General features: G+C 41.7%; 1 protein-coding gene across 4 annotated transcripts in view; it reads right to left on the bottom strand.

Moving 5' to 3' along the window:
* Positions 1-20,190, bottom strand: part of Ak1 (Adenylate kinase 1) — a 140,518-nt gene that overhangs the window by 18,796 nt on the left and 101,532 nt on the right. For all 4 annotated transcript variants that reach the window (XM_067145208.2, XM_067145211.2, XM_067145209.2 and 1 more), the window contains 2 exons: positions 14,418-14,490; positions 328-491 (listed from right to left, as the gene is read on the bottom strand). In XM_067145208.2, the coding sequence (XP_067001309.2) occupies positions 328-491; positions 14,418-14,490 (237 nt within the window). The remainder of the gene's footprint in view (positions 1-327; positions 492-14,417; positions 14,491-20,190) is intronic.

The following is a 20,190-nucleotide window of genomic DNA, read 5'->3' as shown; positions in this document are numbered from 1 at the left end:
TTCTTTACACTATACTATCATGTCCTGTGGCTGCGTTCACTTACGCACTATTGCGATGGCTTCTTCACGGTGAGTTATATTTTGCTAATGAGTGTATGTAAGAGTTTGTCTAAATTTTTCACCTCAGAAAATTAACTGCGTATAATATTACATTACCAATTTTACTGCTTATTATTTATTTAGTTATAACTTTTACCAAAATGGTGTTATTAAGAGAGGTGAATATAACTGACGACGCTATAACCAAACAAATCTATATTCTAACAGATTTCTCTCATCTATTTGATGGTCTTTCTGCATCTAACCCTGCGTATATAGAAGACTTACCATTGGTACAAGCTGTCCCTGCTCCATGATAGCATTGAGCTGCTTTCCTCGTTCTGAGCCGGATTGCACCTCGTTCCGCAGAAGATCTCCTGTTGACAGGTGAGTGAAGCCATACCTACTGACTATCCTGTCACACTGTGTACCCTTGCCTGAACCTGGTCCACCTGCCAACAAACAACGTAATATATGTATAACACTCAAAATAAAATAAGTTAATATTTAAGTGATGTATGTTACTTCCTATTTCGTCTGACAACGCTCACGAAAGCAACCATTTTGTGATCATTGTGAATGCGAAATAACTTTCCAGTTACTTGAACACAGTTTGTGATACAAACAATACATTAGACATGTGTGATGTAATAAGAGAAGATAGTCAACTACAAAATTAACATATTTCGTTCAATCAACTGTACTGTAAGTCCTTACATTTCACGGAGAAGATTTATCTAATAGTGACGATTTGAATTTGAGAAATTGAGAATACCGTTGGTCTATTCACGGCCGAATGGATCCCTCGCTGCGCTCCTTATACCGGCCTTGACAAAGCTAGTGAAGCCCTCATAAAGCTGTAATTGGAAAGTTTCACCACAATGCCGCTGGAGCGCTGGCCACCTAACTTACTGACAGAGAGTTGTATACCGCAAATTACCACATTCCCAGTGTCATTGATATTGTTTCGCCGTCGTAAGTGTTGGTAATGTGTTCGTGTGTAATGTGTAGTTACTGAGAGTTGAGAGTTATTCGCTAATAGTTCTTTTACTGTGTAGTGTGGTGATTTGATTTTTTAAACTGTGTTTACAAATCTTAGAATATGTAATATTGTTGTGCTCCTTTTTGTACTTCGAACATAAATTTTCTGTAAACAAGAACAAACGTAATGAGTGGCTCAAAGTGATTGCTCGCCGTAACTTCGTCCTAAACAAAAATTCTAGTTCATGAGCTAATTCGTTTTTTAATTGTGAAGTGTAGTGATTTGTTTTTCTTTAACTGTGTTTGGAAATATTCGAACATGTATTGCTGTGTGCCTTTTTACACTTTGAACAGGAAAAAGAGCAAGGAGACACTATCATTTCACGAATTTCTTTTAGGCCAGGACAAAACTAAGGAGTGGCTCAGAGCAATTTCTCGCGATAACTTTGTCCCTGTTGTCTGTACCCTTCATTTCAAAGAACATGATTATTCACTGGTAGGCAAAAGTATTTAAGAGTACTGAAGAAAGGTTCTGTACCATCAGTGTTCCCTAACTATCCTAGTTGTAAGGTGACTAGTACCCAGAGTTCTAGAAGAAAAGTTACCAGAACCGCACCACCCTCACACAAGAAACGCAGAAGAGTTCAAGCTGCTTATCATTTTCAAAATCCTGATGCAAGCTGTTCGACAGCCAACAACGAAGGTACAGGCAATTTTTCAAATGCCAGTTTCACGTAGAACAACTAACAAAGTGAAGATATGGCTGAAGCAGAAATGTCATTACGAGCACAAGGGTAACTGAAACACCTAAGTTTGTATTATGGCCCCCTACAACCACCCTTGAATTAGCAATTTCATCTTAGTTTTCCGGTTGTATTTTCGGATATTTCTTCTTCTTCTTCTTCTTCTTCTTCTTCTTCTTCTTCTTCTTCTTCTACAAATTTTCCCTCACCTGTGGGGTCGCGGGTGCGAATTGTGTCGCACATGTGAATTTAGCCTTGTTTTACGACCGGATGCCGTTCATGACGCCAACCCTATATGGAAAGATATAATCACTATTGCGTGTCTCTGTGGTGGTTGGTAGTGTAGCGTGTTGTCTGAATATGAAGAGGAAAGTGTTGGGACAAACAAAAACGCCCAGTCCCCGAGCCAGAAGAATTAATCAGAGGCGATTAAAATCACCAACCCGGCCGGAATCGAACCCGGGATCCTCTGAACGGAAGGCCTCAACGCTGATCATTCAGCCAATGAGTCGGACTTCTATTTTAGGATATTTATTACCCCTAAATTTTATTTTATTGAATAATCCTTCAGGCAGAGTCATATTTGCCACACGACAGCAACATAACACATTTTTATCCAAGATAATCTGTAATTTAATTTTAAAACACTGACAAGTAGGAACCATTACTGGTATGATAGTAAGGCCATCATAATGAAGCTATGTATTACTTGTGAAATGAAAAGTTTACCAAGTATTTACTCAAAATACTTTTCTCTCACTGAATTTTTATTTAAAATTCTAGTGCAAGACATGAACGAAATGTAATCTGAAACTATATATTAAAATTTAAACACATTTCAGTCAAAATATTAATGTAATCCATACACCGAATATTGAAGTAGAAAAAACTTATGTTTTGACCAATCCCCCTACTTGACAGCAACACTTGAATAAATTTAAAACTCTAATTCAACATCGACTCTTAATCTCAAGATTAACATCAGAAGACAAAAGTATTGTGGTAATTTCTGCTATGTATATGCTATGCTATGGATAAAAAAATTAGGCCTACTATTATTCCTCACAGTTAAGGAACGTCAGTTGGACTGCTTCACCTCTCCGCAGTTTCATTTCATGAAAGTAGCCTTTTAGGAATAATCATGTTAACACTATTAGTCAATGTAACATACTCCTTCATTCCTCTACATTAAGATAAATCGGCAAACAAAGTCAATATCAGAACATCAGCTGGACTACTCCATCTCTCCGCAGTTTCATTTCACGACATTATTTTGGCAAATATCAACGAAAGCAACGTTTAGGATAAATTATTGTAACATTCTCCATACCTCTGAATTACGATAAATCGGCAATCAAAGTCAATATCTTTTCCACAGAGAAGTATGCATTTCTACCGCAAAAACCTTAGGCCGCCAGCGCCACGTGTCGAGATATGAAACTACTCTGATTACAGTGCGTGGAACTGATTGTCAAGGCCGGTAAGGAGCTAGCTAGAACGACGCATCAAGTCGGCCGTGGTCTGTTGTAAGTAGTACTCTTGTTCGTCACCTGAAGGTTCATTGTGCGCTGGGCTTCCGAGTGGGAAGTGAAGAAGCCATCTTAGTTCCAATTAAGGCGTTTTCTTACTATTTAGCAAATACACTATGGAGAATACGTGCCACTTTGCGAGATATCGCAAGACATTGATTGCCAGCGCACCTAGCGGGATGGCCTTGAAACTGAGTGTAGTAGTACCACCGCCGTCTCGATCCTGTAATACTGCCTGCTCTTTGAGGGGCTTTTTACGAACAGGCCGAGACAGACTATCCGCAGGCACAGGCGCACCACGTTCTTAACGCATTGTTATGACGACAGCCTATTAAAAACTATGTTGTATAGTCATATGTTCACTGAAGGTCATAAATTTTATCAGTACTAATAAATATCGGTAATATTATCTGTATGAGGTCGTAGTTGGCCTCTTCGTGCCACAGTTTAAAGATTTTCCCGGATAACGTTTTGTGTTCTTGCCAACGTAATATCAGTTAATAGAGGTTTTACGAGTTTTGTTAGGATAATATCACTAACAGTTTACTGATGTTCATTGACGTCATACTGTAACAGAACACGCTCTGAAAGGGGAAGGAATAGCAAGTCCTCGTATTACGTTCGTAGGTTTAAGGACTTTCGCCAGTAGGGCATTGCAGCTTCAACAGACTCCTGCAGATGCTTCATGAGAGCAACAAAACAAGGAATAATCATGTTAACACTATTAGTCAATGTAACATACTCCTTCATTCCTCTACATTAAGATAAATCGGCAAACAAAGTCAATATCAGAACATCAGCTGGACTACTCCATCTCTCCGCAGTTTCATTTCACGACATTATTTTGGCAAATATCAACGAAAGCAACGAACCAAGTACCCGCAAATTAGGACTTGATTTTCTATTTCTAGATTGATTGAGACATCATCATTTGGATGCCTGAGGTTGTCCAAAATATCTAAACATGAAGAGGTTTGTTTTGTAATTGTCCGTCACAATTCTTATTACAAGGAATCCCCTATTACAAGATATTAGAATCATTCCGTATTGACGGTTTTCACTTTACAAAGGTGAAAAATGAGAGTATCCTCCTAATTCAATACAATTTGTGTTGAATTAGGAGGATACTCTCATTTTTCACATTTGTAAAGAGGAATTCCCGATCCTTCACGGCTTTAATCACCTTCTGAAATAAGGTGTAAAGTTCGGACCCTTGTAAATTCCTCGCTAGGAAGTAGGCAACAGAGACAAAGCTTTTCTGAGATAGCGTTCGCAACAAAAGAGAGTACCTTATTGGTTAATGTTTGGCATTTTCACAAACACACACACACACACACACACACACACACACACACACACACACACACACACACACACACACACACACACACACACACACACACGCACGCACACACACACACACACACACACAGACACACACACACACACACACAGACACACACACACACACACACAGACACACACACACACACGCACGCACACAAGACCATTCCATAAAATGCAGTTCTGTCATATTTTAGTCTTTCTGTAAGAGCCATGTCATTAAAACAGACTCAAGTTTCTCCTTTGTTGTACGTTTTCGGCTTCGGTTTTAAGCCTAGTCTTTATTAAGAGGGGTATGCCGATGTCACATTCCACATTTCCTATATACCTACTAATATGCTGCGTGAAGGGGCTGAGAATGATTTTGAAAAGTCTTGGATGCTCGTATCCTTTATGAGACACTGATGTCTTCGCCACGCAATACCGAATACTCAGCTCTGGCCATTCTAGTTTACTCTTCGCAATCAAATAAATGGCCTTTTGATTTCTTTCATCAGCGGCTCTTTTAATAGCAGTATTTTTGTCAAATTCAGGAATTTCTTTCCAGTTCATTTCTTATATCTGCCATCTTCCTTTGAAGTCCAAATATTTGACATCGAAACTTGTTAATTTTTCCTGTGTGATGAGTGGAACTACTTTAATTAAGGATATCCACATGAATACCAACTTCACTTTGATTTTGAAGTTCACTGACAGCCACATTTCACTGACTAGTCGCCTGGTGTTCATCATTACCACCACCGTGGGGGTAGAAGAAGAAGAAGAAGAAGCCTTAACTGCTTCTTTGATTATAAAGTAAGAGTTGTAGACTCACATGCCCATTTGAAGCTGTTATTAAAACCCCATGGCACTACAGCCCTTCAAGGGCCTTGGCCCACCCAGCGACCGCTGCTCAGCCTGAAGGCCTGGAGATTACGAGCTGTCGTGTGGTCAGCACGACGAATCCTCTCGGTCGTTGTTCTTGGCTTTCTACACCGGAGTCGCTATCTTACCGTCAAATAGCTCCTCAATGCTAATCTTGTAGGCTGAGTGGACCTCGAACCAGCCCTCAGGTACAGGTATAAATCCCTGTCCTGGCTGGGAATCGAACCCGGGGCCCCCGGATAAGAGGCAGGCACGCTACCCCTACACCACATGGCCGGCACTATTATTAATATAATGCGAAAAATGCTTATCGATGCTGTCATCGCGGACGATCGCATAGCTGATTATTGCACAGGAAGCACGTTCCTCGTGAGGTTTAACCTTCTGGGACTGTAGATAATTCGAATAGTGAGGAAAAATACCCTTTGTACTTGGTATGACACCTGGCTTTAAAATATTTATTACTGGCAGTGCGGTTAGGGGCGCGCAGTTGTGAGCTTACTTCCGGGAGGTAGTGGGTTCGAACTCCACTGTCGGCAGCCCTGAAGATGGTTTTCCATCGTTTCTCATTTTCATACCAGCCAAATACCTTAATTGAGACCATGGTCGGTTCCTTCCCACTCGTAGGCCTTCCCTATTCCATCGTCGCCATAAGACTTATCTGTGTTGGTGCGACGTAAAGCAAACTGTAAACTGTAAATTGTGAATAATAATAATAATAATAATAATAATAATAATAATAATAATAATAATAATAATAATAATAATAATAATAATAATTGGAGAAGTCTTTCTCGTGGACAGACGAGACTTTCTTCTGAAGATGCGGTGCAATGTCCCCGGCGAAACGTAAATAATTTCTCCTTGTTTTCTTGCCATGGCAAACGCCCAAAAGCTTCATCATCATGTCTATTAATACGGACCATGAAAGCATCAGTCAAAGTATTAATACAATTGCCAACTTTATGCAACCTTATGGCCGGATACTACTTTAGTAAAAATGTCAGACTTTGAATTGAAACCTGTCCTGTCGCCAACGCTAAAAGGTTACGAAGCACAGCACTAGAAACATCGCATTGTGGTCTCATGGATCGATACTTCCTTCAGTATAAACCCGACATTGACCTCCCCGTAGTAAGGATACAGCTACGTACCTAAACATCATCAGACATTTCGTTATTGTTTGTCTTTGAGTTATCCCGTTATCCTTGGAAAAAGTGGTTCATGTAAGTGGTGATGATTTAAAAAAAAGTACAAGATTTGATTAGAGTTATTTTTTTCCGCCAAAATTAGGGCCACTTAGCCCTCTCTTCGATCTAGATGATGATGATGATGCTTGTTGTTTAAAGGGGCCTAACATCGAGGTCATCGGCCCCTAATGGTACGAAATGAAATAACAAAAAATTCAGATTCATCCACTGACCAAAATGAAATAAAAAATGTCATGAAGAATGAATGGATGGACATGAACCCTACAAAAAAACAAAAACAAACAAACAAACAAACAAACAAACAAACAAACAAACAAACAAACAAACAAACAAACAAACAAACAAACAAACAAACAAACAAACAAAAACAGTGGATCAGACACAAAAAAAGATCGTGAATAATAGTATTACTGACCAAGGGACCACTTATAAAGCACAATGATGCTTGATGTCAATAGGGGTGCAAAATCCACGACTAATGCCCCACACAATGGTACATGTCGCGAGTAAAGTAGAACCATGGTATTTGTCATTTTTGGGGTACTGATCAAAAGTAGCGAAGACTCACGGTGTTCCACACAAGATGGTACTACTCACAAGTATTGTACTTCGTACAGGCAACGCAGACCTATGGTGTTTCGCACACAATGGCGCCACTTACAGCCAACGCAAACCGATGAGTTTCCTCACCTAGGGTACTAGTCACGGGTGCCGGTCCCAAGGGCCGCGTGGTGTTCCTCACATAGTGAGTACTAATCACAGGCAACGCAGACCCACGGTGTCGCTCATATAGCGTTACAACTCACAGGCTACGCCCAGACCCGCGGTGTTGCCCACATGGGTACAACGCACGGGTACTGGAATCCACCAGGCCAGGCTTTTTACTGCAACTAATCACAAACCTCTTTCGTACCAAGTTAGTGATACTACTCGCAAGTACATGCAACCCATGGTGTTCCCCGCATGATGGTACGAATCAAGAGTAGTTTCATAGTTCTAATTCAATCATCCCTTGGTCGCCCCTTGTAGTCGCCTCTTACGACAGGCAGGGGATACCGCGGGTGTATTCTACATGTGCGTTCCCCAAACGCAGGGGGTAGTGTGTTTGGTCCGCGAGAGGTATTTTATTTCCCTCAAGTCCGCCGGCAAGCCGGTTAGGAACCCCCTATCCGCCACCTGGGACGCGCCACGTGGGAGTATCATCTCTCCCCCTGCTACGCCTGCGCAGCAGGTTCGTGGCTCTTCGATCTAATCAGATTGTGAGATACAATGCACATACAATAATAATCATAAATAAAATACTTACGACTATTAACTTAAATATAATAGAATGAAGTAATGGACGATGATGTGAATCACGAAATAGTAAAATATGTAAGAAAACATTAACGTACACAACTGAATCCTTATTACTTAGTAACTACAAACAATATAATAACTATATAGAATAGTACTGCTAACATTTATTTACAATTTAGATGATGATGATGATGATTGTTGTTTAAAGGGGCCTAACATCGAGGTCATCGGCCCCTAATGGTATGAAATGAAATAACAAAAGGTTCAAATTAATCCACTGACCAAAATAAAAAAAATGTCATGATTAATGAATGGATGGACATGAACCCTACAAAAAAGAGAAAAACAAACAAACAAACAAACAAACAAAAACAGTGGATCAGACTCAAAAAATATCGTAAATAATAGTATTACTGACCAAGGGACCACTTATAAAGCCCAATGATGCTTGATGTCTACAGGGGTGCAAATTCAACGACTAAGGCCCCACAGAATGGTACATGTCGCGAGTAAAGTAGAACCATGGTATTTGTCATGTTGGGGTACTAATCAAAAGTAGCAAAGACTCACGGTGTTCCACACAAGATGGTACTACTCACTTCGTACAGGGAACGCAGACCTATGGTGTTTCTCACACAATGGCGCCACTCATAGCCAACGCAAACCGATGAGTTTCCTCACCTAGGTGTACTAGTCACGGATGCCGGTTCCACGGGCCCCGTGGTGTTCCTCACATAGTGGGTACTAATCACAGGCAACGCAGACCCACGGTGTCGCTCATATAGTGGTACAACTCACAGGCAACGCTCAGACCCGCGGTGTTGCTCACATGGGTACGACGCACGGGTACTGGAAAACCCCTAGGCCAGGCTCTATACTGCTACTAATCACAAACCTATTTCATACCTTATATAGTGGTACTACTCGCAAGTACAGGCAACCTATGGTGTTCCCCGCGTGATGGTACGAATCAAAAGTAGTTTCATGGTTCTAATTCAATCATCCCTTGGTCGCCCCTTTTAGTCGCCTCTCACGACAGGCAGGGGACACTGTGGGTGGATTATTCGTCTGCGTCCCCCGCCCACAGGGGGTAAAGAGAGAGAGAGAAAAGAAGAAGAAGGGATTCGTCACTTCGAAAGATGAAGTAACGGACGAAGAAAGGCAAGGGCCACGAAGGGCGTGAAAATGAAAGACTCCCTAGGCCTCGAATGCTCTAATACCGTCGGGGTCGGAAAAGAACAAGAGTTGACCAAGACAGGTCGGATAGGATAGACGAAAGTGAGGAGTCTGGCACAAGTAAGTGGAAGCAATGCCAAGACTCAGCTAAGGGCCCCTTGGTCGCCAATCCACACTCCCAAGTTGAGAGCCCCTTGGGCCCCTTTTAGTTGCCTCTCACAACAGGCAGGGGATACCGTGGGTGTATTCTTCATCTGCGTCCCCCACCCACAGCGGGTTTACAATTTAGAAATATGAATTGTTATTAAGGAGATATTGCCGACACTTTTTCCTGAATTTATCAGTGGTGGTTTCTCTGACTGAGATAGGTAGCTATGAGTTCGGCTTCTTGGGTGCGTGGCCAGCGTCGAGACCTTCGGTTCCGACGGTACCGTGTTTGATTCCTGGTAGGGTCGGCATTATTTTGGCTGCGTTTGTGATTGTCCCAATATACACATACAGCTCGACATACCACATTATCAACCATCACAAAAACACGCAATAGTGAATGGCATCACTGAATGGAATTAGTGGGATGGTGGATGCATTCTACTCGCCGGCTAGTAAAATTCGTAGACATCGTTTCGACGACTCATAGACAGAGAATTCCTATCATACTGTTCTGCGTATTTAGTAACTGGATGCTAAATTTCCTTCTTTTATCTATCAGTCATTTCAAATGAACATATACTTTTCTATTTTCATGCTCTCTTCTTCTATATGTATTTTGTAAATATGTATATACCCCGTTGTATTATTTTGATATATTATTAATAGTAGTATTGTTTTTATTTGTGTTTATTATATTATCATCAATTGGAGAAGTATTGTCTCTTTCTTTCTTTCTTTCTTTCTTCTTTTTCCTACCGCTTTTCCCACACCTGTGGGGTCGCGGGTGCGATCTGTGTCGCACATGTGGATTTGGCCCTGTTTTACGGCCGGATGCCCTTCCTGACGCCAACCCTATATGGAGGGATGTAATCACTATTGCGTGTTTCTGTGGTGGTTGATATAGAAGTTGATTCCCATAGGGAATCTGAAATATTTGACCTGAATGAGCAAATTTATAATACCAATATAAATGGTGGTGGTTGGTAGTGTAGCGTGTTGTATGAATATGAAGAGGAGAGTGTTGGGACGGACAGAAACACCCAGTCCCCGAGCCATAAGAATTAATCAGAAGCGATTAAAATCCCCGACCCGGCCGGGAATCGAACCCGGGACCCTCTGAACCGAAGGTCAGTACGCTGACCATTCAGCCAACGAGTCGGACGGAGAAGTATTGTCTCTGTTGAGGATAAATAAACAAATCAAATATTTCTTCAGCTCACTTGGGCCATGATCATCACTTTCATCGTTCCTATCTGACCTCCATAGAACAACTATTGTTCTCTTCCGACCCCGACAGTATTAGCTTTGCGAGGCTAGGGAGTCTTCCTCCTGTGAGTGGGGGCGGTAGAATAATACCCTCGGTATCCCCTGCCTGTCGTAAGAGGCGACTGAAAGCGGCCCCAGGAGCTCTCAACTTGAGAGCGTTGGTTGGTGACCACGGGGTCCTTCCACTTACTTGTGCCAGGCTCCTCACTTTAATTTATCCTATCCGACCTCCCTTGGTACTCTTGTTCTTTTCCGGCCCCGAAGGTACTTTTTTAAAATTTTGTATTTTTACGTCGCGGCGACAGAGATAAGTCTTATGGCGACTATTGGATAGGAAAGGCCTAGGAGTGGGAAGAAAGCGGTTGTGGCCTTAATTAAGGTACAGCCCCACCATTTGCCTGGTGTGAAAATCGGAAACCGCGGAAAACCATCTTCAGGGCTGCCGACAGTGGGGTTCAAACCCACTATCTCCCGGATGCAGGCTCACAGCTGTGTAACTCAAATTGCACAGCTAGTTGCTCGGTAAACCGGTAAGGTACGACATCACTTGTGGTCTTGTAGTTTCCCTCCGTGTCTGGTTCCCCGCGGTACCAAGTGAAACGTGTTAGGTTCCTGTCATCTTCATTAAGAACCACTTTAGGTATGTCCGAAATCGTAATAAAGTGGCAACAATCTGAAGTAGTTCGGACCCATTTCCACAGCGTCATCTACTCTATATCGTGAGAAGATGCGTCAGAAGAGATTGGATATTTTGTGCTATCCTCCTTTTGCTTCTTTCCTAGTGTCATCATTAGAATACAGTTCAACTTGCTATTTTAAAATGTAATTCAGCATCTGTTGTGAAGAATTCGGTCATGTAACCCCATGTTAACAGTTTTTCTCTAATGTAAAAGTCTTTCTGCTGTGGATAGATTATCCACGAAGAGTGTTTCTTTCTTTCTTCTCTCTTAGCAGTGATACTAACCTTCTTCCTTCTTCAGTCCGATAGGAATCATGAAATTGTTGTTCCTTGATGACGCCATTGTCCATGTCCCTTCTCACCTTTTAAGTTGCTGGTATTCCTCAACACTATTTCCGCCATCAGGGTTGATATTAACTTAACCTTGATCGGTCTCCTACCCTTCACTTTCCCCACTCTATATGCATCGTCTATGTCCACCTCACTAAAGTTTATCTTTATTTTACTTTGTATCACTTCTACCGCTTTAAATACTATGTCCACCTTGCTTTCGTTGTCTCCTTCCGGCACACCATAAATAAAAAGGTTTTTCCTCCTGAGCTCTTGGTTTGTCCTGTTTTCAGACCACTCAGTTCCTCCTCTAAATCCCTGACTTTGGTCTTCACTCGTTCTACTTCTTCCATGTTATGTGCCACTCTCTCTTTTATCACATTCATCTCCTCTTTAACACACTGTTTTAACTCTTGTATTTCTTTATTTATTTTCTTGGCTTGTTCTCTAATTAGGTCTCTTGTTTGCTCGTCCTGAGATGCTTCTTTGATCAGTTCCTTAATCATTTCGAATTCTTCCCGTCCTATTGTACCAACTGGTCCAGGTCCCGGATTTAGCTCAACTCCACCTATTTCCAATAAGGTTGCTATTACTGCGGCTACCAACAAGGTTACCAATACACCCATTTGCTGCCCATTTTTCAACTCTCCTCTCACTTTTTCACATTTCACTCCTCCATTCCACCTTCCTATAGCTGCCCTGTACTGCACTAGTGAATCGCCCATGTTCAGCACTCTACTCAGCACATCCGCTCACTCCACTGTCTCACTCACGACTCGAAATTGTTGGAGAATTGTTTGGCTGTCATTGTACGAACTTGGCACTCTCTTACGCCTATAGCCTCTAATTCCCAGAATTATCGTAGCTTTACATCAGATGCATGTCCAGTTTCGTCATTTGTCTCGTTGGTGAAGAATGAGATGTGTTGAACAGGTGTTTGGTTCACACTGCGTCAGGACGATTCCCGCTGTGGATTGGAAGTAAGACTGTGGATGGCGAGACTTATTAGTTTTTCCATCTTCACAGTCCTCCGCCAATTAGAATTTCAATGGGTATTTCAGGCATGAGTTCGGACGGGTGTCCCAGTAGTTCCCGCTCCTTTGGGAGCATTGTCGTTGCATGGGGTGAGATTGTTTCAATTTCCGGCCTAATCATTTAAATTCAATAATTCCTTGAGTGCAGGATTTTTCCGATCGATTTCTTCTGAAATGGGGTTTGTTCTTTTATTTTATAAGGGTTTTCATCGTGAATGTGTTTTCAATTCGTTCTTAACTTAGTTTTAGTTTCAAAGTACCTTTTAACCTTGTAGCTTTTTAAATTTTAAAATGTAATTAACTCGTAGCTTGGACTTGCCGATATCGCATTAACCCAATTTATAAATTAGAAAAGGGGATCTTTAATATTAGATGTTTTCGAGGCTGTGTTGGCCTAAATAATTTCAACTGAATTTAGCACGAATATGTCCAATTTATGTTAACATTATCAGATCATTTTATCCAGTGGTGGTGGTGGTGATTATTGTTTTAAGAGGAAGTACAACTAGGCAACCATCCTCTATATAACACTAACCAGAAGGAAAAATGGAAGGGATCCGACAGTTCGAAAAATGAAGATATCGGCCAAAGGAAGACAAGGGCCACGAAGGGCGTGAAAATGAAAGACTCCCTAGCCCTCGCAAACCTAATAGCGTCGGGGTCGGAAAAGAACAAGAGTTGACCAAGGTAGGTCGGATAGGATAGATGAAAGTGAGGAGCCTGGCACAAGTAAGCGGAAGCAATGCCAGGACTCAGCTGAGGGCCCCGTGGATGCCAACCCACGCTCCATAGTTCAGAGCCCCTGGGGCCCCTTTTAGTCGCCTCTTACGACAGGCAGGGGATACCGTGGGTGTTATTCTACCGCCCCCACCCACAGGGGGATCATTTTATCCATTCTGCAAAGTTAATCACAAGTGTTGTCGTTTAATTTCTCCTTTTCAGAAATTTCAACTTCTCTTTAGAGGCTTTAATATTTCCAGGTTATGAAGACAATTGTGTAAATCATTGTTATAGTGTGTAATTTATCCTTGCGTGATTTTTATATTTTTTATATAGAAAATCTAAGGTTGACACTTCCTTATATTTTGATTTGATTATATTGTGAATTTATTTTCTTAAATTTTTGATTTAACGAATAAATGTTCTTCTTAGAATGCAACTAACATTTGAGATATACAATCAATAAAAAGTCTACCTTCCCTCCTCAAAGCCCACCTACCTTCTACATCCATTTTCTTTTCTTGCTTCCTGCCTTGCACTTTGATTTCAATAATAATAATAATAATAATAATAATAATAATAATAATAATAATAATAATAATAATAATAATAATAAAGGCGTGTGGCCTCTGGAAGGGCCTGGTGTTGGTCTTTCGAGTTGACGCAGTATAGGCGACCTGCGCGTTTGTGAGAATGCGAGCCTACCAGTGATGAATTCTAATGCTGAAGACGGCACACACATCCATCTAATCTCCGAGCCATCGGAATGAACCAATGCAGGTTGAAGTCCCCGACCCAGCCGGGAAACGAACCCGGGACCCCTTGGTCAAAAGGCCAGCACGATACTCATTTAGCCATGAGCCGGATTTTTATTTTGATTGTAGATGTTTTATATTTTGAATATAAATATTGCAATTGTACCATGCAATTGTACTTCCCACATTTTGGGATTTCCCTGTATAATTAAATCTATCGAGAAATATTCGAAGAAAATGCAAAGAAACTGACATGCACATTTTCCACCTTATAATAAACAACTGTCAACGACTTACCTAATACCCAAATGATCGGCAATTTGGCGTTCTTCAAAGGAGTTAAGTCATACTGCTTCCTTTGAATGTCAACCTGAAAAAGACATAAAATTATTGTAGAGACGTAGCGCAGAGAAGGCAAATATGAATTTAAAAACAGATAAGGAATACTACGGAAGATTTATTCATTTTATTATCTGACCTTGCCTTCGCAGGTAGGACCTAGTATTTACAGTGCACTATGCCTTCTGGTACAGGCTAGAGCAATTTTGTTACTTTCATAGCTATCTCTGTCTTATCCTTAGCTTTGACAATATGAAGGTGACTGAGGTATGAGCGATGTTTTTTTTTAAATGCTATTTATTCGGGGCGTCGACCTAAGAAGATCTTTTGCTCCTACTTTGCACCATATTTGTGAACCTGCGTGTATTTGGAAATGGCGGAAGTGTAAAGTGTTGAATGTGAGGAAAGGAACATTAAGGACGACACAGACGCCCAGTCCCAGGCCAGGGATATTAATAATTTACAATTAAATCGAACCCGGGGCCGCCGGGTGACAGGCGAACGCGTTGCCCCATACACCGCAGGGCCGGACATAAGCGATGCTAGTAATGCCATTCCTTATGCAGCCAGTCCCTGCTACGAATGGTGTGAAAAATGTTGCTCATAGGGTCGGTTGGTGCATGCATTTCAGTGGGCTTGGCAGACATATGTTACAGCAACTCTGGCTCGGTGAGGAAAGCGACGGGGAACTACTTCACTCCTCATTTCCCTAGTACGCCTCTTCAGTGATGCCTAGGCCATCTATGACAGCTGATGGCAGAGCTGTTGAAGATCCATCCAGCCTTAGGACTGAGGACTGAACATATACATCATCTGACCGCATAACGATTTGCATTGCTGTAGAATTTAGAGAAGAAGAAACATATTTATACAGCGCATTCCTCGGGGGAAAAAAATACTCACAATGCTATGTTTGTTACCCAAAGCGAACCATTCTACGGCATGTTTTGATAAATGTAACAACAGTGCTATTTCTTACAGGGTTGCAAAGTTCGAACATATTTAGCAGTTCTCAAATATGTATACATCGTCTTGAATCAATACTGATTTGCATTTAGGGCAGTCGCCCAGGTGGGAGATTCCCTATCTGTTGTTTACCTAGCCTTTTTTAAATGATTTCAAAGAAATAGGAAATTCATTGAACATCTCCCTTGGTAAGTTATTCCAATCCCTAACTCCCCTTCCTATAAATTAATATTTGCCCAAATTTGTCCTCTTGAATTCCAAATTGCTATCTTTCCTACTTTTAAAGACGCCACTCAAACTTATTCGTCTACTAATGTCATTCCACGCCATCTCTCCGTTGACAGCTCGGAACATACCACTTGGTCGAGCTGCTCGTCTTTTTTCTCCCGATTCTTCCCAGCCCAAACTTTGCAACATCTTTGTAACGCTACTCTTTTGTCGGAAATCAACCAAAACAAATCGACCTGCTTTTCTTTGGATTTTTCTAGTTCTTGAATCAGGTAATCCTTGTGAGGGTCCCATACACTGGAACTATACTCTAGTTGGGGTCTTCCCAGAGACTTACATGCCCTCTCCTTTACATCCTTACTACAACCCCTAAACACCCTCATAAGCATGTGCAGAGATCTGTACCCTTTATTTACAATCCCATTTATGTGATTACCCCAATGAAGATCTGTCCTTATATTAACACCTAGATACAATGATCCCCAAAATCGGTTGGAAGAGAACAAGAATTGGCGAAGGGGGTTGGATGTGAGAGAGGAAAAGTAGTACAGTGCCACAAGTTGCTGGAAGCAGTGTCACTCTTAATATAATTCAATGTCTATGTTGGATATCGGGGTTGCTAAATCTGCACTTAGCCTGAGACCTGCACCAATCAAAGAAAAACTTCGCCCTGGGAGGGATTAGAACAGGGACCTCCAAGTTGACAGGACAGTACCTCAGGAAGAACGCTACGGTGACACCGACTGCAACCTACTGTGTGTTTGTATGTGATGCTGATTTCTCGACATGGCTCTTAAGCCGGTTTAAGCACGAGCAGATATAGCAACGTCACCGCGCAATGCCCGCTTCAATTCACCCGCGAAGTGATCTGATTGGCTAAATTCAGCACCTGATAAAACGACAACGGCACGACATTCCGAATTTTTTAAAAATTATTCATCAGCATGACCAACCCTCTAACATCGACATACACGGTTCACGTTGTTTCTGACCACCCTGTATAGAACCAAATACAGTAATTAATATGCATGTCAGTGCGTAGATGCACGGTAACTCTTTTTATTCTAAGTTCTTATAAAATACAAGAAGGCCTCCTGAAATATTGTAATACCTATCTTTCAAACTTGTTACATTGAAGCCTTGGAATTTTGACAGGAGCCTATTACATAAAAGAGCGTCATGAAATTGTTTAATTCGGGTGACATTTCTAAGCCATTGTCGAATTGTATAAGAGCTTCACAATTACTATCAAAGTAACAATCAGACAAGTCAATCGGGTAAGTTAAAAAATGGGAGTTCTTCAAAGTCTTTCTCATGGAACTGTCTTTCGAACAATTGTAAATTCCATCATGAAACCACGAATCCTGTCGTGCATAAAATGTTTTGCCTTGCAAAGACACATTTAAATCGTTCAATGATTTGTAACGTCGGTTAAAAAAGGCAAGGTCAGCAACCCAACGCGAGCGTTTTAAGGCTAAGGCCACACTTGCGTGATTTCACGTGAGTTTCACGCGGCTGGACGTCCTGCGAGACTAGCGAGCACACTTAACGTGTTTTCACGCTATAGTCCACGCGTGTTGTCACGTTCCTCGGACCACACTCGCGTCAACACGGTGCTCTGGAGTTTTGAGTGGTGTCCTCTGTATCTACAGTACATTCTGAACTAGGAAAGCATCGTGGGTACACATTTTGTACGTATTATGGACATAATTTCGTTGAATAGTCATTCAGTTATTGCATTATGTCCTGCGCTGGTTGTTCGCCATTGCCGTTACCGATATCCAGGAATTTTTTTCATTCGTTTTAAAATTGTTGATCCTTTGTATCATACAGGCACGGATATTTTTATACCACCGAAATTATAAATTCACTGTCCAACTCCATTCCGAAAAGAACGTAACGTAACGTAACGTAACGTAACGCAGCTAAACTACGCACAGATACGGTATCCTAATCACAATTTATTAATGGCTTCGCCAGAAGGTGGTAGTGGTGGTAATTATTGTTTTAAGAGGACGTACAACTAGGCAACCATCCTCTATATAACACTAATCAGAGGGAAAAATTGGAAGGGATCCGACACTTCGAAAAATGAAGGTATCGGCCAAAGGAGGACAAGGGCCACGAAGGGAGTGAAAATGAAAGACTCCCTAGGATTCGCAAACCCAATACCGTCGGAGTCGAAAAGAACAAGAGTTGACCAAGGGAGGTCGGATAGGACAGATGAAAAAGAGGAGCCTGACACAAGTAAGTGGAAGCAATGCTAGGACTCAGCTAGGGGCCCCGTGGTCGCCAAACCACGCTCCCAAGTTCAGAGCCCCAGGGGCTGCTTCGCCAGAAAACAGTGATGCAGTGTTTACTCTCGCAAGTGTTCCTAGGCATTGAGCATGAAAGCTAGCCACTGAAATACGACTCTGCGCATTCTGCAGCGGGCGACATTGAAAACGCGCATTGCCTCACGTGCTCCAGCAAGAAATCCCGGTTATGTCCGGCCTACTCCAACCAAGTTACTACAATGCATTTCTGTAGCGTGTTTTCACGCGGTAAGTGAGCGTGAAAACACGCGAGTGTGGCCTTAGCCTTACATCGCCACAGCCACAGCGAGAGAGAGTAGTGAAGGTAAAATGAAATGAAATGGCGTATGGCTTTTAGTGCCGGGAGTGTCCGAGGACAAGTTCGGCTCGCCAGATGCAGGTCTTCTGATTTTGTTGTTGTGATTATTGTTTTAAGAGGAAGTACAACTAGGCAACCATCCTCTATCTAACACTAATCAGAGGGGAAAAAGGGGAAGGGGTCCGACACTTCGAAAAATGAAGATATCGGCCAACAGAAGACAAGGACCACGAAGGGCTTGAAAATGAAAGACTCCCTAGCCCTCGCAAACCTAATAGCGTCGGGGTCGGAAAAGAACAAGAGTTGACAAAGGGAGGTCGGATAGGATAGATGAAAGTGAGGAGCCTGGCACAAGTAAGTGGAAGCAATGCCAGGACTCAGCTAAGGGACCCGTGGTCGCCAACCCACGCTCCATAGTTCAGAGCCCCCGGGGCCCCTTTTAGTCGCCTCTTACGACAGGCAGGGGATACCGTGGGTGTTATTCTACCGTAGGCTACCTGCGCGTCGGAATGAGGATGAAATGATGATGAAGACACATACACCCAGCCTCCGTGCCAGCGAATTTAACCAATTAAGGTTAAAATTCCCTGCCGGGAATTAAACCCGGTACCCCTGTGACCAAAGACTAACACGCTAACCATCTAGCCATGGAGCCGGATATAGTGAAGGTAAGCCCTGGGCAGACATAGCCCTCAAATGCTGAGTTGGAATGGCCTGGACTAAATCATGCGAGGAACAATGATGTTTGTAAGAAATTCAAAGTTGCCCCAATCACACAGGCAACGTAGGAACCATGCTTACGAAGGTATGGACATGTACTTGGCAGCACTGATATCTGAGCTGCAAAGACCACCCTTCAAATGAACATGTAGGATCGCCTGTTCTGAGGGCGACCACAGACAGAGACGACATGCAATTCGCCAAACTCAACCCTGGGGATGATATTATCATGTGTGATAAACATACATTGTATGTTGTATAACATGTGCTTTGTCTCCCCAAGAGAGTTCACAAGGTCGAAGAATAGTGAGCATCATGAAGTAATTCATGAAATCAGTTCAAAGACATTTACTTCAGACTTTAATTCGCTTTACAGTAAAGGAAATAAGTATCATCACTCAATCACGCATCAATACCTCCATGTCCCATTTAAAACATCACGAGGTAATTATTTATAATACTGATATGGTTCAACCCTCTAAAAATTAGCCTGGAAGCTGTTCCACCCCAACGTCCGAGATCGTAATTCTGGAGCTGTCAACAAGCCATCGTAAATATGTTCTTCCTTGGTTATTTTCAACATATTTACTCCTCAAAAATTTAAAGATGCTGTCTTAGTTCAATGTTTCATAAAATAATTATAGCTCTTAATAAAAATAAATTAAATCATCCTGTAATATTACTTACTCAGAGTATTGCATCATGTCGTAGAAATATCAAATGAAAATTACATATGACAGCGGACCTGAGGTCAACACTGTATCATCAGGAACATAATGACTTTTCTAGGATTCCAAGACGGATAATATTCTTAATTGTTTCAATGCAAACTATAAAATGTATTAGGACAGAGGGTGTTCTTTCATTTTCAAAGAGGTCCAATTGACATTTCACTCATGTAATTTACCTTTTGTCGGCGGCAGCACGCCATAATCCAGAAACCGAAGAGAGAAAAGTTAACGGTGGTAACAGTTTCCAACCCATGTGTTACACATCTCGGTTCTTAATATGCCTCTGCTAGGTCCATGGAGTTATATCTCCTTGATAAGACTGTCTATGTCATTTTCTCCGTTAACAACACTGCAATATTCTTGTTTTGTTTTTGGGCTGCGCTTTATCGTCCTAACTTGTCTCTCTTCCATTCCATACTCAATAAACAGAGATATATTAGTAATATGAAATACAATAAAAATATACTGGATAT

The sequence above is a fragment of the Anabrus simplex genome, chromosome 4, assembly GCF_040414725.1.
Source record: "Anabrus simplex isolate iqAnaSimp1 chromosome 4, ASM4041472v1, whole genome shotgun sequence".
Classification (NCBI taxonomy): Eukaryota; Metazoa; Arthropoda; class Insecta; order Orthoptera; family Tettigoniidae; genus Anabrus; species Anabrus simplex.
Note: the sequence above shows the minus strand (reverse complement) of the source record. Positions and strands in the feature narration are given on the sequence as shown.